Source organism: Nicotiana tabacum, chromosome 22 (assembly GCF_000715075.1).
Source record: "Nicotiana tabacum cultivar K326 chromosome 22, ASM71507v2, whole genome shotgun sequence".
Taxonomy (NCBI): Eukaryota; Viridiplantae; Streptophyta; class Magnoliopsida; order Solanales; family Solanaceae; genus Nicotiana; species Nicotiana tabacum.
This window is the reverse complement of record NC_134101.1, coordinates 173,877,800-173,903,156: the sequence shown is the minus strand read 5'-3', so window position 1 is coordinate 173,903,156 and position 25,357 is coordinate 173,877,800. Positions and strand designations below refer to the sequence as shown.

Below are 25,357 nucleotides of genomic sequence, written 5' to 3'. Positions count from 1 at the left end.
ATCACAATTGGATTATGCTCGTATGTTGGAATGTTTAATGTATATCATGAATTGTACATGACCAGATATAGCTTGTGCTATAAGTAAATTGAGTCGATACATGAGTAATCCAGGTCAATCTCATTGGATGGCAATGAAATGAGTTTTGGGATATTTAGAACATACTCAGGACTTTGTTTTGCACTACAGTAAATATCCTGCGATAATTGAGGGATATTGTGATGCAAATTGGATCACTGGTTCAACTGATTCTAAATCCACAAGTGGATATGTATTCACTATTAGTGGAGGAGCGGTATCTTGGAAGTCGTCCAAACAAACTTGTATTGCCCGCTCTACAATGGAGCTGAGTTCATAGCCTTAGATAAAGCCGGTGAAGAAGCTGAATGGCTCCGGAATTTCTTAGAAGACATTTTATTTTTGCTCAAACCGTTGGTAGCAATATGCATACATTTCGATAGTCAATAGGTAATTGGAAGGGCTGGGAGCATTATGTATAACGGTAAATCTCGTCATATACAGCGAAGCCATAAAACTATTAGGCAATTACTCTCTAGAGGAATTATCATGATTGACTACGTAAAGTCAAGTGATAATGTGTCGGATCCACTTACAAAAGGCCTTACTAGAAAGGTAGTTGAGAAATCATCGAGGGGAATGGGACTATGGCCGAGAACAAGTCATTATGGCGGTAACTCTACCTAGAAGACCGCATATCCTAAGATTAGGTTCAAGGAGATCAAACAAAGTCATTAATGGCAGTTCAACATTGTCAACTAAAATTTTGGTTCATTCTCGTGATAAGACAATGTTCAATACCAAGGATAAAGCATTAACGCTTTTTAATGATTTCTAAATTTGATACGGGGTATATCAAATAGTGTATCAACGGGATGACACGTTTAGGAATCACTTATGCAAGTGTAAAGTGTTAGCCGCTTCAAGGAGAAATTTGTAAGGCCAGTTCTCTACGCACTTATAAAACCAGGCAGTGTTCATGGCTGAAACGAACACAACAATGAGAACCAAAAATGGTTAAGGATTGATTGTGTGACTTATGATTGTCTAGGTATACACCAAAGTTCGACGGTTCAAAGATATCAAATCTACCGATTGACCGAGTATATTCGACATAAGTTTACTACGAAAAGTTCAAAGGGAAACTTACTTATCCAGATGCGATTAATCATTGCTTGCGAATCACATAGTTTTTCATGCATATTTTTGTGATATAGCCATTCCACATTCATGTGGGGGATTGTCGGGTTGTTTAAGCTTATTTTAGCTTAAAAGAGGGTGAATGAAAAATGGAGGAAAAATGAAATATTTGAGTTTCCCTCCTTGACAAAGGGACATTGTCCCATATTGAAGGAGAAAAAGACTTTTGATGGGTATATATACAATTGCTCTTCTTGTAGCTCTTAAAGAGTTAAGAAGAAGGCAAGCCTCGCGCCGTCTTCGTCGTCGCTCACTCGGCTTCAGCTTCGGCTTCGGATTCGGTCATATGATCGATTGATTGATTGATTTTTTGGACCAAATTTATTTGTTAACAGTAAATATTAATGGAATATTATTAAATATCCGTTTTTATAACGGAAAACTAATATTTAATCCAAATTATCCTTTTTGTAACGGAAAATTAATTTCCTCTGCGTTTTGAATTCCATTTTAATTTGTATAAACGGCCATTTACGTTATGGCCGTTTTACATGAACAGTCATAACTGGCCTCTGAAGAGTTGCACCTCATCGTTTTTGAACTCAGTATGTTGTCTATAAATAGCAGTCCATTCTCTCAGATTTTTCATATGAAATTCTGAATTCTCCTCATTTCTTCTACATTGTTTTAACTACAAAGAAAGCAACAGTAAGTGTGATTTACTACCGATCATTGTGTTCGTTGAAACACTGGGGTTTGAAGTACCGCTACACTAGTGTGTAATTCATTCTATCCTGGGAGGAAATAATCCACAACCTCGGGTACTAGGAGGGATTAAGTTCCTTAAGGAAACACTGTAAATTCAGTGGGCTCGGATTAAATTCTTTTTCTTCTACATTTTTGTTTATATGTTATTTTATCTTCTTCAAAATTATTTTACTAATATAGTTTACTATCATTATATTGTATTACATTGTACTGTATCGTTTTGATGAATACAACATTTAGCGATTTGATAGATTGTATCATTTGACGTCGTTTTACAATATCATGCACCAACAATATGAAGAATAAACTTATAATATAATAAAGAAAAAGTAGGGTACATGGTAAAATTTATATAACAAGGTAGGATAAATGATAAAATACGATTATTTAATAATAAGGAAAGACAAGATGAGATTAAAAAAATATAATAAGGTAACAACACGATCACACCAAGTTGATCGTTATAGAAAGTGGCACTTTTCATCGTTGCAATAAAATTTAAGTAGCATTCAAAAAAAATATTGTATATAAAATAACAATTCGATACAATACAACTTGTAACAACCATCAAGAAAATGGAAGAATTGGAGTACCGGCTAAGCGGCGAGTCAGGTAAAGTCTTAAACCTTGTAATCAGTGGCGGAGCTACATGCACTCAAGGGTGTCAACCAACATCCCTTAGTCGAAATATTACATTGTGTAGTTGGGTAAATTTTTTTTAAAATATGTATATATACTATGGGTAATTTTTGACCCCTCCGCTACTGCTTGTAATCTCCATTCTCCAGCACTTGCCCCTTGAACTTCACTTTTATTTTGTCTCTCCATATCTGTTTTCCTGAAAATTGGCGTGCTATCTTTTAGTATCTGCCCAATCATAACAATATAACAGAATAAGGTTTCATTTATCAAATTCACTTCTATTCTAGGTCCTGATCGACCTTCTCCTATGCTGCTTAGTGTTGCCCTTCGATTATGTAGGAGTAGTAACTTTGAATAGCATCAGTTAATGAGAACACACAATTCTCATGCAATGTAGATTAAGCTTCCCCCTAGGTGTCTCTGTAATGTTACATATCAGACAACAGGTCGAAAAAGTAATTTATCTTTGGCTAAATTTAACGTGAAAACTGTTTTGGAGGTTTGCCACTATCTCTAGATGTGAGTTGTTATTTAAATGTCACTATCTTTAGAAGATGTTTTTCTTCACTTAAGCTTCACAATCCATTCAAAGTTAAATAATCTTGCATCAAAAGGGTAGGTATCAAAACTCATGAATCACCTACTAGCTTTATTCCTTTCAGCTAGGGGTGTTCAAATCGAATCGGAAAATCGCATCAAACCGAAAAGTCAAATCAAATCGATTAAAATATTTGATTAGGTTTGGCATGATTTGGTTCGATATTAAATAAAAAAAAATCGAATCAAACTGACATATGAATATATATATATATATATACACACACACACACACTTTTAAGACTTTATGTAATTAAAAAAAATTAAATTATGTCTGGAAATATTTGGGATCTTCTCATAGGATGTAATATTTAATAGATCTACGAAGTGCATTCATTTTTATATACTTTAAATAATGGTTTGCATCACTTTCTTATCAAGCGTTATTGAAATGTGTTAATCATCTCTTTATTCTTCCATATTCATATGTATATCTTTTTCGAATTTGAAATGGTATTTCAATAATCTAAAATTAAATAGAACATAATCATTATTTAGGTATCATATTGATTTTTATGTTTAATTATTAAATTCGTTTAACGTTGAAAGCGTACATCACTGAAAAATAATTGTTAGACGATTAGGAAAATAATTATCATATGTTACTAAAAAGAATTCCATAAGAATATTTTAATAGATCATATGTTTCTCAAATTTTTCAAGTTTTATTAAATATATATTCATTTATAAAAACTTTATCTATAACTTTAACAAAGTAAGACTGAAATAATATTCATGTAACAAAAAAACCGAAAAATCCGAACAACCCGACAAAACCGAACCAATCCAAACCGATATAGTAGTTTGTTTTGGTTTTGATAAATACCGAATCAACCCGATCTGTGTACATCCCTAAGCAATAAAATATATCCCGTTTCGTAAGAATAAAATATATCCCGTTTCGCAAGAAGATTTGTTTCTCTACTCTCAGTTTGAAAGCACCATTTATCGTCCTTTAGTCTTCTGTCATCGGCCATTTGCATCTATACCCGCTTTTTGGGTCACGTTTTAACTTGTGCCTGCTTCGCAAAAAAAATTGCAAACGTACCCACTTTTTCGCGTAACTTCGGCATACGGGGCTGAAGTAGCAAAGGTAATCACGCAAAACTTCAGCATTCTAGTAGATGGGCCTAAAGTAGCAAAGGCAATATGCTGAAGTTTTTTTGTCCTGGATAAGATTTTTCAAAAACTTCAGCAGAAGATGCTGAAGTTATTTAGTTCATTTGTAAAAACTTCAGCAATTGGATTCATTAGTTTTGTCATAAAGCTTTTTCAAAAACTTCAGCAGAAGATGCTGAAGTTATTTAGTTCATTTGTAAAAACTTCAGCACTAAATAAGCTGAAGTTTTTTTGTCCTGGATAAGCTTTTTCAAAAATTTCAGCAAAAGATGCTAAAGTTATTTAGTTCATTTGTAAAAACTTCAGCACTAAATAAGCTGAAGTTTTTTTGTCCTGGATAAGCTTTTTCAAAAACTTCAGCAGAAGATGTTGAAGTTATTTAGTTCATTTGTAAAAACTTCAACACTCTATAAGCTGAAGTTTTTGAAAAAGCTTATATAGTTTTTTGACCCATACAATCAGTATATTGGATCTTCATTTTTTTTCTTCTTTCTGAACGTTTTTATGGAGCAGATCAGTACTTTAACCCCACATATCAATTCATTTGATTCAAAGAAAAAAAGATTACATCAAATATGCGAAAAAAAATAAAAAGAAACCGTGCAGCTTATGTTAGTTGATTCATTGTTATTGATAAGTCGTAACAATGAAGATCAGATGCTAACATGTGTTATCGTACTGAAAATATCTTAAGAAAACGAAGGAGGAGAAGAAGGAGGAGAAAGGGAGCTGAAGTTGTTTAAAAAGTGGGTACAAGTTATAACTTATTAAAAAAATAGGTATAGATTAAATGGAGGCAACCAAATAGGGCGCCCCGTGCAATTTTTACTTCTGTCATACCCCTCTTATTTTATACTACTGGTTAGTTCTTTATTCCTCCAAACTCTGAAGTTCTTTTTTTTTTTTAAATCCAAAGACTAAGGTATGTCGAGAAAAGTCACAAATTTTGGGAGGTCTAAAATGTGAAAAGACAAATAAGCTAAAGTTAGAAGAGCTTAGGTTAATTTAGAGAAATTCTAAAATTAACCTAAGCCAATTAGCCATAGTTAAGCCTTAAAAATTATCTCTTACATTCATTGGTTTGTAACGTTCAAGGTGTAAAAGTTTTCTAGTTTTCAGAACAACATTAAATCCGTCAGCGTTTCATAATCAGTTTGGAAATCCTTGGTGTATAAGCCTAGCCAAACACCCTTTGTTCCTCAATTCCACATTCTTTGTGGATAACATTTGAAGACTGCCAAAACCCTCATTTTTATTTTCAGATATCACAGATGGGGAAGAAGAAAAATGGCTGTAGTGCTGCCTCTGGCGGCTCAAGATGTATAATAGTAGGCCGAAGCATAGACGGTGATGGTGCAAATATATTCCGTGCTTTCAACCCAACTTAAGCCGAAAAAACTTATTTAACGGTGACCGCTAACCGTTTTTGGTACCAAATCTTTGGTGTTACTTTTTCCAATAAACATTAATAGTAAGGGTAAAATCGTAAAGCACGACTTACATTCAAAGAAGCTTCGCTCAAGGCGGATACAACCAGATCGCTGTTGGTTTGGTACGTTCTATTTCCAGAAAGTTTGATCATTTTCACTTCTCGATACCTAGATTCTTTATGAATCTTTAAAATGTATTTTTTCTGTCTTTTTAATATAAAGTAACTTGCAATTTATATTTGTATGTAGTTTTTGAATATCTAAATTTTATTTGACATAATGAATTAATTTTGTCAAATTTGACTCCGGAAAGTTGTCAAATCGACATTATCATTATTAGTGACAATATAAGGAAAGAACTATATTGAAACGTCTGAATTAGAATATGGTTTTTGGAATTTACAGGCAATACTCGGGTGATTGGGCAGAAGGAGTTGCAATTCTTTAGAGAAGAGATCCAAAATCGGCTTTCCTTTTTCCTTCCTGGTATATGTTGAATTTTACTCGCAAATAAGAGCTAAATATTACTGTACCAATGCTTGGAATTCTGTATTCTGTTTACCAATATCACCATCTATTTATATTTCTAAAGCAAGCAAGAGTTCATTGTCATGACTGTGAGCCTTTTGGACCTAAAACAAAGAGGAAACGCACAAAATCATTAGCCAAGAAAGATAATACGTCTCCAGGTATGAAATGAGATTACAAAAAATGTTAAAACTTTATGTACATCATATCTAGGGGCATGGTTTTAGCAAATTAGCTGGAAGATTAAAAATAATGTAAAATGTTTTTGGAATTTTATCATCCACTAGACAGAAATTCTTATTGCAGATGCCCCTCTCCCAGTTCATGAAGAGACAGGACCAACAGGAAGATGCATATCTAAGCCAACCAAAACCAAGCATTTTTTGCGGACTGTGAAACTGAAGATGCAAGAGACAAGTCAAAAGCAGAGCCATTATAGCATAGCAAGAGAACCACACAGTTCGCGCGAATGATGCTAGAACAGTGAATTGTTGTTCACTTCGTATATAGAAGGGAAAAAAAACAAGGCAATGAGTTGACTCGTTTGAAGGAGGTGGAAAGAATGAAAAAGGAAGGGGGATGCAAATGAGTTCATAATACACATTGTTATCTCTTTTCCCCTTTCCTTTTGATTCTAATCAGTTTACCCCTTGGGCATTTGGTACCTTCCCAGTATAAAAAAAAGTCCAACCAGATATGGGCTGGTCTAAGTGGGTACAGAATACTGTCGACCTATCGGAATATTCCAATCACAAACTATTTAAGGCAACGTTATTCTGTCCAACTTTGCAAATAAACGGAAACGGAAGAGATCAGTGGAATTTAGCTTACATACATATACACAGCTTAGATCCTTATTTGATCCACATTTAAACGAAAGATTACAAAAGATATAAGCTTTCTGCGCTTTGCTTGTGGAGCAAGAATTACTTTTATGAATTACAAAGCACCTAAATTTTGTCATTCTCATTCACAGTCTTTTATCTTGTACTCTAACAAAGCAGGAAGGAAACAAGAAAAGGAAAATAAATCAGAAACCCTAAAAGGAGTAAACTAGTTTATCAAGTGGTGCTTCATATTCTCTTTATTATTATTTTTCTTCAACCAGGGGTGCTTCATAATTCATGTGAACTCAATCATTAACACAATGCAAATAAGTTTGAGAGTAGATTTTCCGATGTTTTTGTGAAGCAACTCGAGATGGAAAGAAAATGAAGCCGCAGCAGCTGGGGCCTAGCGTGGGGACCGAATGATGATCAAATGTAAGATATTAAAAGAGCCAAAAGCTATCGGTTTCTAAAGCAGTATTCAATAAACTGTAGATTTCATTATAAGCACAACATTTACTGTTTACAACATCACTCTTGTTCCCAACACGCACTCTCCAACTCCCAACCAATATATGGGAGGAAAAAAGATGAACACACAGTTAAATAAAAGAATACAACTTTACCCGCCATCAAAATGCACATTCACACGATATACAGGACACATCAAAAGATTGAATGATAAGATTAAACTCCTCGGGAACCAACAAGGAAATCCCAAAAAGCTGGCAACAGCTAACTGCGGTTCGCATCTATAGGAGTACCTGTTCTGGCCTGTGATATTCTATTTGCATAAATAGTCACCAATCTTAACTGTGTGCTGTTCAGCCCTTCCAAGTATGGCAAAAATGCTTTGCCGAGCATGATGTATATGTCAACCAAACAGAACACAACAGTCTGCCAGCCAAAAAATTTACGCATATCAAAAAACAGCTTAATTGATAAAACTGCAGACATGTACAGAATGTGAACTATATTCATCCCTTCATTCGTCAAGAGTATATGAGCAATAACGCCGTTTGATTATAGGCAATCGAATTTGGTAAAACCACAGCCACAAAGCTTGTATTACTAAGGTTTGTGTATGAGCCATAAGCTTATTGCATGATCTTCTTTTTAAACTTTCTTTCTGGGATAAGGTAAGGTTTGTCGAATGATCACATATCGAGTCCATAAACAGGTGTCAGGAAAAGACAATGAAGTGAGGGCAGGAGCTCAATAGCATTTGACAAATGGGACAACTATTAATATCGAAATATAACAGCAACATATGGCTAAGGAACAAGACTAAGAATTTTTCATTGCAGACTGCTACTAAGACATATCAGATGTCTTTGTCAGATAATTATCAAAATGAATCTCCAAGACAGTTATATGTACCTTTTAAGGAGATTTTATTATCCTCAACTATGGCAATTCAGAACTTTTTGTTGCATATTAATATTGAAGTTGTTTAGAAATTTCTTTTCTTGAGCCGAGGGTCTATTGAAACCTATGTTGCTCGGACTCTCCGGACATGACTCTGAGTGCTGATCGGATCCTCCAAAAGTAGTGCACTTTTGGAGGATCCGACAAGGGTGCGGCAGCATTATGGAGAGTCCGCGCAGTGTTAATAAAAGCGGGTGCTTCCTCGCTTTAAGCGAGAAGCAAAGCGGAGCGAGAGGGGTATCGCTATCAATGTTAAAAGCGGCTCAGGTATGCATAAGCGACCGATTCTCTCTAAAAAGCGAGAAGCGGTGAAGCGCCCAGAAGCGATCGAAGCGGACGATTTATCAATTAAAAGACCCAAATCGTTGTTTATGTTTTAGCACTTCTTCGACTTCTTTAGCAGCAAACTAGGGTACTTCAAACCAGCGATTTCTTCCTCACTTCAAGCAGCGATTTGTTCAAGCAAACTAGGGTTCTTCTGCTTCTTCTTCAAGACTTCAACAGTACAACAGCAACTTAGTTTCAACAGGTATGTTTTCCAGATTTATTTTCATTCTTCTTCTTCTTCTTCTTTTTAAACGTCCAAAAAGCGCCGAAATGCTGGCGAATTTTTTTCAGAAAAATTCTGCCAAGTTTCTGCCCAGTTTCTGCCCAATTTCTGCCCAATTATTTATTTTAAATTTTTTTTTTAAATTCCGCTTCACTTAAAAAAAGCGGGCGCTTCGCTTCTCGCTTCTCGTGAAATGGGGGTTGTCGCTTTTCCTTGCTTCATGCTATTTTTAACATTGAGTCCGCGCAACATAGATTGAAACGGCCTCTCTACCTCACACAAGTTAGGGGTAAGGTCGGCGTACATCTTACCCTCCCCAAACCCCCCACCTATGAGATCACACGTATGTTGTTGTTGTTGTTGTTGTACTAGTAGTGCTAATAATGACACGTGAAACGATCTGTTACATAAAATATATTAGATCTTCTACATAAAATGAATTTTTGAAACAAGATATTAGGTGCTTAGGAGTATTTCATATTTCTCAAGCATGGCATACAACTGCCTTCAACCCTCTTTATTTTACTCGATTCGGGCGTCCCTGATTCTATCACGGATATGCATAAGGACCAATGCCAAATAAAATTGTTGGGGGGACCTTTCCCGGTAGAACTGCCAGAGTATGCCAATTGCAAACAAACAGGTACAGCATAACTAATGGTAGACTAGGAACCCGTGTTTTAGCTATATTATGATTCTAATTACTGCACTTTATTCGTGGTTGAGCTTCAATGACGATGATTTCTTCTTATTATGTGTATTGCGCTTTGTAAGAGGTGATTCCGAGTTAGAAAGCGATTTTAGAGCTAAAATAGATAATTTGGAGCTTTGAATTCTGAGTAGGAGCCCAAGGAATTAAACCAGGATCGCATTCGGGGGTCAAGGACCAATCCTGGATGTTAAAAAGTGATAAACCGGAACTCGAAGAAAATTGCACTACCACGCCGCATGGGGCATCGAATGGCCCGGCCGCGGTGTAGAGGCAGATTTCTGACAAAAATCAACTCTCTGAAAAAAGTGCACTAGCCGGCGCATGGAGCAGCGCGCCTGTGCAATTTTCCTACTTCGGATCAGAGATGGTAGTTCCCTCCAGGCCCGTTCCTTCATAGTATAAATACACCAAAAACACGATTTTTAGAGGACTTTTCACCTACGGAGCTTTTGGAGAGCATTGGAGGCTTCAAGACACAAGATTTCATCATCTTTCCACCAACTCAAAAAGAGAGTTTGGATTGTAACATTGGATTGATGTTTTCATATTCTTTAACTCCATTTGTGATGACGTCCTCTATGATTATGGAGTCGTTTACCTTAGGATTTGACATGATTTGGTGATTTGATTGTTATCTATGAATTTATTCTGATTGCTTGAATTTGTTGGAGGAACTTTAACTCTAGTTGTGATTTTATTCATTATCATGCTTAATCGGAAGAGGAGCATAATATTGAAAATTATTGCAAAGCATGCCTTAATTTATTTTGGTACTTCTTTAAAGTAATCGAAAGAGCTTTGCGATCTACCTTTTGAATTAAGAGTGAGAAATATTCGCAAGAAGTTTCTCTTAGACCTTCTTACCAATAGATTCTTGCAAGTTTCACCGCACTTCATATTAGCTTATTTGAACGATTTAGGTTTAATCAAGAGAAGAACCTGAATCAAAATAATAGGACAATAACTTGTTGAACTCATGAGAATCAATAGATCCTTAAGAGTGAAATTTAACAGTGTCAAGTCCAAAATAAAAATCTTGCACCTATTATGTCATAACCCTAATTTCTCGCACGGATTAAAAATCAATTTTGCTAATCTCTAGTTATGTGTAATCAATTGTTAATTGCTTTACTCTTAGTAGTTAATTAGAGCTCATAATTATTCCCAATCGAAGTGTTAATCATCCTGAATAGTATTTAACAACAAATTACTTGAACAATGTTTAGTCCAATCCATCTGGAGATGATAACTTTCTATACTATCTTTGACGTAGCACGAGCTTAATTTTATAGTGTGTTTTACGCTCGTCAATAACATCTCATGCTATCTAGCTGATATCTCCACAATATAAAAGAAATCGAGTAGGAGATGCACATTCTGCTGAAGCTATAACTATTACCCAGCTTGATTCTATTGAAGCTATAACTACTAGTTTAATTCTATTAGTGATTCTACAAATCTTTTTAGGCTCAAAAAAGAAAAGAGAACAAATAGAAAAGAAATTGGCACCTTGCGAACATCTGCACTCTGGTTTCCAAAAGCATCAAACAGGGCAGGTAAGAACGAGGGTAGCTGAGACATCAATTCTTCCTGGGAAAACCTCCCCACAAGCTGAAAAAGGAAATAAGTTCTAATCACTAACCAATCAAAACTTAGCTTCTCCAAGTTTGACATACACTAGCAAAGCAATTACTTCTTTTCACATCAGAAAACCAGACACAAGAATCTATGAGTTCAGGGGTCAGATTCAATCAGCAAATTACCTTTGTCAAACAGTTAATACAAGTTACAAGAGTCTTCTCATCTTCGGTGACAAGCAAAGGAACAACAACCTGCAAAAACAGTAACTTATCAGAAATAGGAATAGCAAAAAGGCCATGAGATCAAGCGAAAAATGAAAAGAAGAAATCCAGATATCTTGCTAAGCAAATTCAAATGAAACACAAGAACTTACACTTAAGCATCTAAATGGGTCATACAAGGACAACACCATAGTTAAACAATGCTCGGCTTCATTTGCAACCTGGACAATATAACAACACATTAGAAAAGGAGGGAAGGGAAATTTTCAGCATAATAACTTCATCTAAGTGAGACTTTACTTTCAGGGCAACATCCTTGGTTGCGTTGAGCAGTTTTTCAATTACAACCTCAACTGAATCCTCCATAGCATCTCTCTGAGAAACAACAGAAAATGGATAAAATAAAACGACATTGTAAATGAAAAGAGTTAAAAAGACGCACACAACCTCTCTCATCTATAGATAAAGGGGTGGAATAAGAATAAATTTGATAAGCAGCTAAAAAACCTGATTCTTCAACATTTCGACTATCAGAGATAGAGCAAGTTCTCTTAATGAAGACTCAGAATCATCTAGCACCTCGAATACAGCAGTCAATATCTGATTGAAGTACTGCACCGAACGAAAGATGACATGTCATAATAAAATCCATCTTTCAAACTAGTAGAGAATTGAATCCTGATATTCAGTAGAACTTTTAAAATAAATAAGCAATAACTGACCTCTACCTAGTTTTTGAATACGACAAAAAGAAATTAAACTAAATATGATTTACAATGTTGCATGAGAAATTTAAAGTAGGAAAAATTACTCTCTTTGTCAGTTGGCCCAACATTCTAACAAAATTGGGCCTATATTTTACCTTCTTACCCGGTATGGCCCAGTTTGTACATAAGTTGAAAAATTATTTTCATCGGTTAGCCACATTACTGTCCCCACTCTCTTTTTCTTTATGCGGAGGACTTTTTTCCATTCACAATTCATAATTCTAATCAGTTTTCTCTTTCAGATTTTCCCCCCACCCCTCTTTCTCTTTCATTTTCAATTCGCTCTTGCTCTTTCTGTCTCTCTCTCTCTCTCTCCTCCACAGCCGGATCTATCTTTTTCTTCTTTTTCCTTTCGATTCAGTGCTCGCCGAAGCCGATTCCTAGTTTGATATTAGAGGATCCTTTTATTCTTTGGCCATTGGTGAATATACATATATTTGATTCATTCCTGGTACTTGAGTTTAGTGTCTTACTTGAGTTTGGTAATTGTTAAAGTTCTGCTGCTTTTGTATTTTGGAGAATTTTGTTACATAAAGTTGTACTGCTGGAATTAAACTTGTGGTCCATGTATCACCCGATGGTAGTTGTTAGTTGTGCTACTTTGCTTTATGAAGAAAAGCTGGTTTACATCCCATTCGGAGAAAAAGAAAATATTGAGTGGTTATTTCTTTTAATTCTTGTCTCTTATTCTAAGTTATGAAATCTCCTTTTTTGGTAATTTTTCCTTCTTCTCCTTCTTCTTCTTCTTTTCACTTTTAGTGACTTCCGAAGGGAGGAAGAATGATGTATATGTTGTATATAACTATATATACTTTGTATAATCATGTATAACCATGTATATTTGTGTGTATTCTCAGAGTTATACAGAATTATACAGGATTATACACAAGTATACAAGATTATACATAGGTATACATAACTATACAACATAGATAATTGTAGAAAAGTGTTTGGATTTCTTGCCTTCAGATAGTGTGTATTATTATATAATTAACGTATGACTATGTACAACAATGTATATAATGTGTTTAGTAATGTAATTTTTTATTTTTTCCAGTGAAATAATAATTTCCCTTACAAAACTTTGAATTTTGAAAAAAATTAATTAAAATTATAGGCTTTAAGGATGAATATATTTTTTATTTCAACTTCCTGATATTGTTAGTTTTAGGAAATATATAAAGAGGGAAGTAAAAAAAAATAAGAATGAAAATGGAAAAAAGGAAAAGATAAATATGAAAGAAAAAAGCGGAATTTGATTTAGGCGTGAAAAGACTGGTAAAAGGAAAAAGTAATCAAAATGAGTAAACGCTTGACGAAGTCCGACGAGATTAATGGGTAAACGGTTGACGAAGTCCGGCGAAATTTGCGAGTTTGACTTGTTTTCAGAAAATTGATTAATGTTTGTGGGCTATCAGATGAAAACTGTATTTGTGGGTTAGGCGGGTGAAAAGTACTTCCTCTAACTGTATTTTCATGTAAACTTCCCTTTAAAGTATACATAAAGGAACAGCAACAACCAAACAGATAAATCTGCGACTAATATACCTTATTCCATATAGATTGATCATTGGCAACAGCTTCAACTAGTTGTTCAAGTGCACCATGCTTGTTGGCAGCACAACTTTCATCACTGCCATTACAGATCTGGCAAAAGTGGAAGAGAGAGCATGATAAAGATTTTGATAGTTTTCATCCCAAGTTTTTGCAAAAAACACTTGATAGTTTCTTTAGCCAAGGACGAGGAGAATCTCTGAGAATTTGACAATAAACTGTAACTTGACGGGTACAGATTGACCACAGAGAACTCACCGTATGAAGAATTTGAGGAATGCTTGGTCCAGTTGCTGGAGTTGAGTTTATCTTCAGAGAAGAAAGTTTCAGGTGATTAAGTCCCAAATCAGATTCCTTATCAGCTCCAACACCCACAGCTACCCCTAGATGCTCCGAGTCAACTAACCCATTAACCTCCAGATGGGGAGTGGAAGTGTGCTCCATCTTTAAGCTGTCGTAATTACATTCCTGCGGATTATCCCACAATCCGTCACTCTGATTAGCGGTAAGGGCCAAAGCTTTTGAAACAGGAAGATCGGAGTTGGAACCAGTTTCAACATCACGATAGAAGTCTTGAGTATCATCAGACAAAGAGTGACCTATGGAGCTAGTCATATAGGTCGAGTCTGGAACAGAGTTCCACTTTCTGACACCATCATTATCAACTGAACCACCAGAATACCTTCCAAATAGATGACTTTTCTTTGAAGCTCCTATATATCCCTCTTCAGAAGATGTTCCAACAACATCAGATGGATCATACTTGGAACGTTGCCTTTCCTTCTTATTCTGTAGAAAATTCATCAAATCCACCTCTATACGAGGGGTATACTGTTTAAGTGCCCGTCTCAAGGAATTTTGTTCTTCAACTGATAAGCTAAGAATAAAAGTCAAAACCCCTGTTGCATCAAAGTGTGTGTACACTGATATAATGCATGAAATAGCTGCTTCTTTCAGTTTGGTGTTTTTATCATAGACTAGTGGTGTCAACTTAGCAAGCCATAACTTGAGGATGCCACTATTTCCAGCACCTTCAGAATTCGAAGGATGCTTGTTAAAAGAGCCAATTGAAAACTCAATTACAGCAAGCTTGGCCTTTGGAGAACGCTGTTCATCCAATGAACGGAGCAAAGCTGGCAAAAGGGAATCTATACCATATGTTTTGCTTACAATTTCTAATGTAGTTGAGCAAGGCTGCCTCACTGATTCCTTGGGATCAATTAGCCGTGAGAAAACATGGGGCAAAATCCTCTCCATGTAACTTTCAAATGGTTTTCTGCAAGCTGGAATAAGATCTGCAAGGGTTGACAGAGCTGCCTGTGCAACTTTATGATGGGGATCATCAAGGTGCTGGAAAAATAATTTCATAACCTTCTCGAAGCTCTGAATGATTTCTGGAATACCTCTAGGCCCCTGTTGTAGCAAAGACCTGATATAGCTAAATGCAGCAACCCTAGCATTCCAATCTGAACTAGGACTCAGACCCTCACTTAATGCATCACTTAGTGAAGCGGGTCCATCCACATAACTTGACATTTCTCCTAGTGGGAGCTGACTGTCATCAAAGCTCCTCCTCTTGCTAGCAGACATTCTTCCTGCTGTGTTCTTTCTTGATAGAGGACGTTGAAAGTTTGGAACGTAATTATTCTGATAATCCCTAAAGTTAGCATCTTTGTATGGTGACTCTACATATTGTCTGTGAACATGCGAGTTCATTAACCTCCTACCTTCCCTCAGTTCAGCATGATCTTCAACAAATCCTCTATCTTGTAGTTTTTCAGAAGCCCTTCTTGCCGAATAAGAATTAGCTGAAAAGGATTCATGAACCACACTACTTCGATAGGATGCTTTAGCAGAATCTTTCGAGGCCTGGATCTGAGTAATGATATCGGACAAACCCAATCCACCATTGCGATTATTACCTTTAGAGAAACCAGATGGTGCATCTACCAAAGCATTAGCAAGACTATTCGACGCAGGAACAGCAAGAGGAAATGGTGGATCACGGGACGATGGTGGGTCAACTCCTGCACTAGGGGCAGTAGAAGAAAAATTAAGCCGTTCATAAACTTTCAAATGTTATAGCTATAGCGTTTTTACAGCATCCTTTTTGCTAAATCAGAGAAGCTGCATGTGATAAACTCTAAGGCTTTCACCTTCGCATTAAAATACTACACACAAGCTTTTGAGATGGAGAAACGATAACGGAAGAGGAAACAATTACCTAGATCCAAACTAGAGGATCGACTTCTCTCAGATATATCCAGACCTTTGAGCAAGCTTTCTATAGCAGAAACTTTCTGTTTGCTGGCATGAAGTACACTTTCCAAGCTACGTTCTGTGCCAGTACCCACAGGTTTTGTTTGTGACAGGAGTAGCCCAGAGGAGAGGGACGTGCCTGAAGGCAAACTGGAAGTTCTATCCATAGCCACTATTGCAGATGTTCCATAACCAGGAATTTGCGAAGCAGATGTTTGAGGCGCAAGTGAGAAGTGTGAACTCCTCTCTCGAACAGAAGGTGAAGCATGTCGTCTGTGAGTTCCACCATCTTCCTCATTTATGATCTGCAGAAGTGTTTCCCTTTAGCCCACATCATGTCAAATGTAGAAGCAATTTAAAGCAATGCCAATCATCTGTGTTGGAAAGATGCTGGGAGCAACTATAAGAGAAAAACAAGTACCCTTTGGATAACAGGATCAAAGGACATAAACAAACGCCTGGAACGTTCAGGCCAAGTTCTTGCAAACATTCTGTACAAAGTTCTTGCAATTGATCGTACCTGTTAAGCTTTCAACTGAGAGTAATGACATTGCAAAAAGAAAGGGAAAAAGAGATTGAATACAAGTACAAATTGGAAAAGAGTGTCTCTATGTGTATGCCAAGAAGCATCATATACATTCACATATACATCTGATACGTAGAATTCGAGATCCATACCTCACCCATTGCATCTGCTACACAACACTTTATAAGGTCTTCATAGAGTTCTGCTGAACGTTGTATCTCAGAAGCATCAGGCCAATGTTCCAGGATTAGAAGTGCATACTCACAGCATCTGTTAAGTGTTGCAAATCAGGAACAGCACTGTCCAGAGTTAAATCAGAATAAACATGATAATTGACTGCAAAGGAAGGAGAACCAAACCTTGCACGAAGGACTGCATTCCGATCATTCTTTGCACAATCAGCTATTCGAGGAAGTGCACGAGCAACTTTGCAGTTGCGCAACATCTGAAAATAAAAGTAGCAGCACATGACTGACCAATATAACATGGAGCAAAAGAGAGAAGTTTGTAATGGCACATAACCCGTTACCGTTTTTATGCAGGTATCAGCAGATTCTGCAATTACGAGAACAGTTATCACAACAAGCTTGAAAAGAACCTGAAGTTCAAATCAGGAATTCAGAAACAACCAATGTCATATAGCATGAGATAATTTTTTCCCGAAATAAGATGAGAGAAGAATAAATCTGAGGACAGTAGCAAAAAAGTTACTCACTGGAATGAACATCTCGGCACATGCCTCAAAATCTCCCAAAAGCTCTTGGGATAAGAAGCTTAACAAATGGCAAGCCTACCAACAAACAAGGAGAAGACACTATAAATCCTCTCCGCCAGAACACTTTAGTCTACTTAAAATTCTCCATGTTTATGGAGTACATGCATATGAGACACTAAACAACTCTTCTCATCAATTTCAGGAAAAAAAATGATTAGGTGAAGTTTAAATCGCCTGGAAACATATTTTGATACTCCAGGTTTAAGCAGGGAGACATCTTAACTGATAAAATCTGACAAAAAGACAAGATTCTAGGTGCATACATTCAGGTTGGGATATACCCTTCAACCTGAGAATTATTAAATGATGCAAAAGAAATGTCTCCAGAACAAAAGAAAAATAACTGCAAATGTCAAGATGCAGTCTTAGCGTGCATAAACGCATTGAAAAAAAGAAAGGGACACATGTCTGTCTGACTACTAAAAGGCCTTTATGAGACAGAAACTACAGCAGAAATGGAGCAGACAGCATTAGCAAGCTATTTTGGATATACTACGATGTAAATATGTGATATAAACATTCAAATTTCTACTGTAGATTTTCTGTGTTGATTGATCCATAACCAGGCCCTCATAACCCATTAGACACAGCCCGGGTAACAAAGCAGGAAATAGTAAGCGTATAATTAGAGGAAAAATAAGTTTTCAAAAGGCACACTAGCAATAGATATGACAGCAGAGTTGCTACTGTTATTGACTATGGTAACAGACCTGTTTGACAATGGTGGATCTCCGGTCAGATAACTGTGTGCTCAAAGGGACAACAAGTTGCTTCAGAAGTCCACGGAAACAAGGAAAATCAATTGCACCTGATATGATGAAAGAGAAGATGAGCCGCAATACAAGCTGGTCAAGGAATAAAAGGAAAGAAATTGTTTGAACATAAATAATCTATTTTCTCTTATTCGTACAGTTTTCGTTTCTTTTTTCTTTCCTTTCATGTGGGGGAGGGAGGAGGAGGCGTTGAGCTCTGTATATAATTTCAATAAAAGAAAGGGAGGTTCTTATACCGCAAGTGTCATAATAGAAAAAATACCTCCAATAACAAGAGCTTCAATTCTTTGCATAGCAGCGATACGGACAGACCAATCCTTCTCTGGCACAAGGGTAGAAGCAATCTTCTCAAATTCCCTTACCAGCTCCTTCTCTGAGTACACTTTAATTGGATCGACAGGTTTTTCTGCAATATCACCATCCCCTATACAAAAGTAGACCAAAGTAAACATTTGATCAAGTATACAATCATAGACTGCTATTATGCATTACATGACAGCAAAAAATCCTCCCTTTTCGTTCCTTTTCTTTGTTCAAACTACCCTTTAGCTCATAGTAGTTGTTTTGTTTTACCCACAAAATTATCCTGATCACCACTACTGAATGATTTTTCTTTGCACTTTAAAACTGCACAACTATGCTCCCCAGCCCCCCCCCCCCCCGTCCGCTTTTCCTTGGTTCATTCAAAACACTTGAACCAGGAAAAGACATGCACCTACAATATGTAATAACCAAGTTCTACAAAGGTTAACCAGCAAAGCCTTGATGACTTCTATACCGAACAACATGACAATAGGATGCCCACAAAAGCTTACCATAAAATAGAAGTTTCCAAAACATATTACTAACCTCCAAAAAGAGATACCTCTCTTGTTGAACTTTTAGCCTTCGGGCTGCTTTTCTTGGGATTAAGACTAGTGGGTCTCACCTCAGCAGCTGAATAGTTTCTTGGAATTCCATCTGCTAATCGATTTTTGGGCTCAATCTTCTCTAGTCTGGCATTAATATCTTTTAGCTGCAGCCAGTTATCAAGTCAAGACAGATTGAGAAGAAATTTTTGCTTTTAGTGACCAAGCGAAATAAAATCTACATATGATAGGAAGTTATTTACTAGAATGAAAAAGTCTCAAGTTATGTAATATACCATCATGGTAGGAAGATGATGGCGCTGAAGCTCATCACGAAACTGAGGTCCAGCCTGTGAATACATCTCCTGCAAAGAAGATAAAACATGGAGTGAGGGACGACTGTTAAAGGCATAAATCTTAATCATGGAACTAGATATTTGTTAGAGAAAAGAAGCAAAACAACAATATCATAGAATAATATACAGTAAGAATTCAGTAATGATACACCAATATTAACAAGCAGCAGAATCATACAGAGGCCAAATATTTCCAAACATTCATCAACAGCTTACCTCCTGCTGCAACTTTAACCAACTACAGAGAAATGATTACAATCCAACTAGTAACAGCTAATCACTTCCACGCAGCATATAATGGTTTTAAATCCGAAACCTACACAGCTAGTAACTAGGCACATGAATCAAGCTGATCATCTTGGTTACACGGTTCAGAAAAGGTAAATTAGATTCAAGAATCTACTCTTACTTTTCCATTGAGAATTAGAGTTTCATATTTTTTCAGATTGAATGTGTATGCAAGCTAAAACATTGTGTCCTGTGATCTTGCTTTCAATTAGAACTGATCCTTGGGCTAGTTCAGACAATCTTCAGCCTTCGCCTATTAATTATAGATAATTTCTAAATGTTTGATCAATTAAATTGGTCAATCTCAGGCGAATTCCTTGATAACTAGCCATTAGCCAAAACCAAGACCTCAAGCTTGTAAAAGAATAAAAACAAAGACTGTGAAACTGGAGCATCTCCATGTTACCAGTTAATCACTGAAAGGGAGAAGAAAAGCCACATAACCTCACAGACAGAGATGTGCTATGACTTTGACTCCATGGTACCAGTTAATCACTGAAAGGGAGAAGAAAAGCCACATAACCTCACAGTCAGAGACGTGCTATGACTTTGAGAGTGAAACTAAAACAGTCACTTTTCCGAATTAAAGTTGATTGCTGAACGGTAAAACCAAAGACTTCGAAGTCTAGGGTTAAAGACCGATACCAATTGAGGAAATGAACATCTAGAAATCCCAGCAAAATAGATAACAAGGTGTATGAGCAAAGTACAGGCTTTTTTCTTTTCAATCAATCTCTTGCTTTCTCTGTGTGTGTGGGTGGGGGGGGGGGGGGATGGTAAGCCTCCATCCCTCAAACCTCCGCTAGCCAGGAGGCCATTAGTGGTTACTATATTGCACGGACTCTTCATTTTACCCGCCACGCCCGTGTCGACACGATATTGGTAAGGGCGTGGGATCCGTACCGTTTGTGGTTAATCGAGATTGGATACTTTGACGACAATCCATGGACAAATTTGACGGAAAAATGAAAGATCGCATTTTAGTTGCTGCCTGCTAGTGCCTACAACTTGAGACTCTAAATGAAAGATTGAACTATTGGTTGCACTCCATTACTTATAAGTTTTTCACAGAATATCTATCATAACTTTGGATATTTATTAGATCTATTTTTAGAATTTTAAATTATTTTTAGCCAAATCCGTGCGCACATGTATCCGTACCTAGATCCATACCACCGAATCTTAAAAATTTAGATTATGAAGGATTCAATCTCTAGATCCGCACCCCGATCGAATACACGCACTCGTGTTCGAGCAACATAAGAGGCTTTTGCCACCTTGCTCCCTTGGTGACTCGAGATTCCCCAATCGTACGGTTGGAGGTGGTGATGTTGCTATAGGACTATCTTGCAATCATCCTCTCATCGGGTGGAGGAACTAAGGGTGCAATAAGTTCTCTTCACAAGTACAAAAGTTCCCCAAAGGCTTCATCATGGCTCCTCGATTAAACCACAACCAAATGATATAAGACTATTCAAATACCTATCTTATCCTTTATACTCAACTTTGCTTCAACAAGTAGTTTGTATTTCCAAATCATACATAGAGTGTTAAGCCTTCTTCATTATGTGACTCTAAAACTGAAATTTATATTTGATTTTCAGAAATAAGGATGGATGTATGAGCATACTAGGAGAGATATAGTCAAGAATGAAGTTATTCGGGACATGGTGGGAGTAGCCTCAGTAGTGGACAAGATGCGAGAAGCGAGACTGAGATGGTTTGGACATGTGAAGAGGAGATGCATAGATGGCCCAGCGAAGAGGTGTGGTGAGTCTAAGAAGAGGTAGAGGTAGGCCAAAGAAGTAGTGGAGAGAGGTAATTAGGCAGGACATTGCACATCTTCAGCCAGTGTTGTGAAAAGAGCGAAGCGAGACCTCGGGCACTTCTGTGATGTGAAGCATAGCAGGTTGAATAAATAAAGCGCCTATGCATAAATAGCGAGAAGCGTAAAAGCGACAGTAGCGAAAGAAGCGAAAGCTTCTACATATTAGGGGCTGCCAACGTTAAAAATTTAAAAAGTTTATCAAGTTCAAGTCCAAGTAATGTGATTTCTTCCTCCTCCTCCTCCTCCTCCTCCTTTTTCTTTCACTGTTTCAGTCCCAAAATAGCAGCAAAATGCTGGCAATTTTTGTTTTCTCTCCAGTTCTTTTTCTCATTCTCTTCTTTATCTTCTTCTTTTTTTTTCACTGTTTCAGTGATAAATTGCAGCGAAATGCTGCCCAATTTTTTTCATTTCAGTTACTGCTATTTTTTCCGTATACTTACTACCATTATATTTCATTTCATTTAATCTTGTAGAAGAATAGGATGCTCATTTTGTGCTTTAATTGATAGTACTCTTTAGTTTTTACATTAAAGTATTGAACATTTGCTTACAGATACATGTGTTGTCTATGCAGTATTTATTTTAATATTTTTTTTAAAAAAAATTCCGCATCATTTCAAAAAAGTGAGCGTTTCGCTTCTCGCTTTAAGCGAAAAGAGGCTCGTCGCTTTTCCTCTCTTCACGCTCTTCACAACACTGTCTTCAGCATACCGAGTACATGACCCTTGATAAAAGGGGGTGGAGATCGAGAATTATGGTAGAAGATTAGGAGGTAATCCAATGTGTTTTCTTTCCGTACCAGTAGTTGTAGTATTAATCTAGTATTTCCTTATTCTTAGATCTTAATTACTACCTGATGATGCTTCTGCTTCGGTTTTATGATTACCTTGATGTTGTTACTGCTTCTTTTCCATTGACTTTTTCAATATTGTATTTCTTACTCTAAAATGTTGTGACTATGCTTGCCTTGAGCCGAGGGTCTATCAAAAACAACCTCTCTACCTGCACAAGGTAGGGGTAAGGTCTGAGTACACACTACCCTTCCCAAACTCCACTTATGGGATTTCACTTGGTATGTTGTTATTTTCAGAAAACATGTAGACTAGTATCTTTTTCCCATCCAAACCCAACATAATGGCCTAACCAGAATTCTTATATATCTACACTGAAGCAACCGATATGTAGTATATTGGCCTCTTTTGCATGTTAACTCAGGGCATATTCAAGTAAGCAACATCAAGCCTTAATAAATTACTTAAGCTATTTCTTATGGATTAAAATCTCTCAAAGCCTCTGCACCCCCCCCCCCCCAAAACAAACAAACTAAATTTTGGTGTGTTTGTTGGTTCTTCTTTTTCTTCTCTCCCTATCTCAAATTTTGCTATTGGCCTTACAAATACAGTTTTTGTCTTTTTCAAACAATTAGCAACTTACCGTATCACTCCAATTAACACAGACTGTCAAGATTCGACGGAACAAGCCATCAGCAAAATCACTAACACACTAGACACTAATCAATACAACTCTAACAATTCAAATGGAAGTAAAAATTCTCTCCTTTCCATCTAGAGAAAAGAGAAAATTCTTCAGTCTACAGATAGATGCAATTACATGAAATTGAGATGAGATAACAGTTTTGCTAACCTCAATACATGATATGGCTGCATCTCTAACACCAGGATTAGGATCACTCAACATTTGCAGAATCTGACAATAGCAGCAAGAAGAAGGATGTTTACATAATTGGATCCAGAAAAGGTTACTAATGTCCTATGACAACATACAAAAAAGCTTCATCGGCATTCGTGCTGATTGACATACAGGAGGAAGAATGGCCCGTTGAAGGGGCAGCTCAGTTGCTGAAAAAAGACCAATTGCTGATGTAACAGTGCGAGCAAATTCTTCTCGAACTCTGAAGCTTTTGTGCATCCAAGCATAAGACCCTGCTCTCTCAACAATGATAGTTGGTGAAGAAACCTGTAGAACATATACATTAATCAACCAAATAGATTTCCAGTAACTAGCACAAATGAGTAATTTTTTAATATTTGACATGTGAAATTATCTCATGATGGTTGTAACTGCTCTAACAAAAAATATTCACATCTGAGAGTAAATAAAATTATTGCTCAAAAGGTCACCTTGTAGTATAAGTGCTCAATTAGTTTTACATGGGTCCACGCCTCAACTCTTCTCCACTTAAATACCAGGCTAAATTAGTTTTACATTATAGCAACAAATGTGATAAGTTTGTTGTTTTGTATTACTGATACATTTTAGATTGATCGTATGTTTGGTCAAAGTAAACATGTCAAAAAAACTTAATCATTACTGATGTTCTGCATAATTTTCAGTTACAGAATGGTAAACCATAATCTTGCACTATTATCACAATTTTCATCCCTGAAAGTGAGCATGTGCATACAGTAGGACCAACGCACACATAACAAGCATATCGCATATTTTGGAGAAAATCTGAAAATACTACACATACCCTAAACAACTGAACTTCATTATTGGTCGCTGGCAAATAATTGTATCATATAAATCATTTCTTTATTATTCACTCATTCCAATAAAAGATTCCAATCGTTCAACCACCTCCCAACCATCCTTATCCCCCAAAACAATAAGAAAATTAGAAGGAAAAATAAAAATATTCAACCAGTATTCCGAGTTTGAACCAACAATACAACTATGCCACAATCGGGGGTTAGCTATATGAATCCTCTATATTCATTCCGCTTCAGCATAAAGCAAGATTTAAGGGTTCTCCTAAACTAGAGACTCTCCAAATCTCACACGTTATCCCTGTACTGCAATACAAATCTCTAACCAATCAATTTATCCGAAAATTCGAAAGAAAAAAAAAAGAATATGCTCGCATTAAGTAGAGTACCAAATAAAATTTAGCAAAGAAACTCAATTCAATTAGAGTAGAGTTACAGTAAAATGAAGAGTAAGTAAGTGCGTTCTCATGCTAGAGTTACCTGCATCAAAGTAAGCAACAATCGTCTAGCAGCATCTCTAACGGGCTGTTTCGAATCGCCTAATCTTTCAACGACGGCAGGTACAAGTGCATTGAAGTGAAGCTTCAAGTGTTCACCGGAGAGTACAGCGGCGGAATCGAGCGATTGTAAAGCACCCTGAGAGACCCTAAAGTTGTTGTCTTTCAGAAGATCTAAGCAAACATCCACAAGAGAAGTGACTTCCGAAGAAGAGAGGCTCTTTCGAGAAGCTTCGAGAAGTTGGTGCAGTCGTTCTACGCCCGCCATTCTCTCCTTCGTGTCCTTGGCACGTGCCAATTCCAGTGCCTCCTCCATTGCCGGTGTAACTAGGGGTCCGATCTGGTTCGACGAGGGTCAGATCTGCCTGTGGATTTGGGAGGAAATGGGCGTATGAAAAATGGAGGAAAAAAGTGACAGAGGAGAGTGTGAACTGTATGGGGAAAGAGAAAAGAGTGTTTTTAGAATTTGTATGAAAAATTGGGGGCTATTTTGCTATATTGACGGAAGAGAGGATATGGTAATCTGTGTGGTTGGAACCGACGACAGTTGATAAAAATTTCTTGTACCCAATCAACCTTTGACGGTGTGATAGTGGCTCAATGGCTTGGGACAAAATTTTACTACACTGCGACTTCACATTAAACAATGAAAATGAAAATTTACTTTAAAAGAAGTGTTCAATAATATCTGCATTAGTTGTAACTGTAGTTAAATACGTCTTCCCATAATGTTTGTTAGTACTAAAGAGACATTAATTTTTCCTTATAATTGCAATTCACGTAAGTAAATTTCTGTCGACTTTTTCTTTTATAGA

The 25,357-nt window shown here is 36.7% G+C and overlaps 1 protein-coding gene and 1 long non-coding RNA gene across 2 annotated transcripts; one reads left to right on the top strand and one right to left on the bottom strand.

Annotated features, from left to right (window-relative positions):
- Positions 1-5,696: 5,696 nt before the first annotated feature.
- LOC142176807 (uncharacterized) lies at positions 5,697-6,686 on the top strand. The gene is made up of 4 exons (XR_012705613.1): positions 5,697-5,836; positions 6,120-6,200; positions 6,307-6,403; positions 6,549-6,686. It is a non-coding gene; the product is annotated as an uncharacterized LOC142176807 (long non-coding RNA).
- Positions 6,687-7,549: 863 nt separating this feature from the next.
- LOC107831163 (CLIP-associated protein) lies at positions 7,550-25,154 on the bottom strand. Its single transcript, XM_075245174.1, has 21 exons — positions 24,526-25,154; positions 23,357-23,512; positions 23,180-23,242; positions 19,360-19,428; positions 19,065-19,230; positions 18,478-18,639; positions 18,153-18,250; positions 17,383-17,457; positions 17,197-17,265; positions 17,027-17,112; positions 16,820-16,937; positions 16,563-16,661; positions 16,107-16,446; positions 14,141-15,909; positions 13,877-13,975; positions 12,069-12,173; positions 11,862-11,936; positions 11,714-11,782; positions 11,523-11,591; positions 11,269-11,370; positions 7,550-7,966 (listed from the first exon to the last, which is right to left on the bottom strand). Exons 1-21 carry the CDS (start codon positions 24,856-24,858, stop codon positions 7,805-7,807), a joined length of 4,284 nt encoding a protein of 1,427 aa, XP_075101275.1. The 5' UTR covers positions 24,859-25,154; the 3' UTR covers positions 7,550-7,804.
- Between the last annotated feature and the right edge of the window lie 203 nt (positions 25,155-25,357).

What these genes read in the sequence shown, in the direction of transcription:
- LOC107831163 (XM_075245174.1), bottom strand. Translation starts at nt 24,858, where the DNA reads ATGGAGGAGGCACTGGAATTGGCACGTGCCAAGGACACGAAGGAGAGA. An exon ending in TTCCTCAAATTCTTCATACG is followed by an intron (nt 13,976 to 14,140) that starts GTGAGTTCTCTG and finishes CACTTTTGCCAG; the next exon opens with ATCTGTAATGGCAGTGATGA. An exon ending in GTATTAACTGTTTGACAAAG is followed by an intron (nt 11,371 to 11,522) that starts GTAATTTGCTGA and finishes TTCCTTTTTCAG; the next exon opens with CTTGTGGGGAGGTTTTCCCA.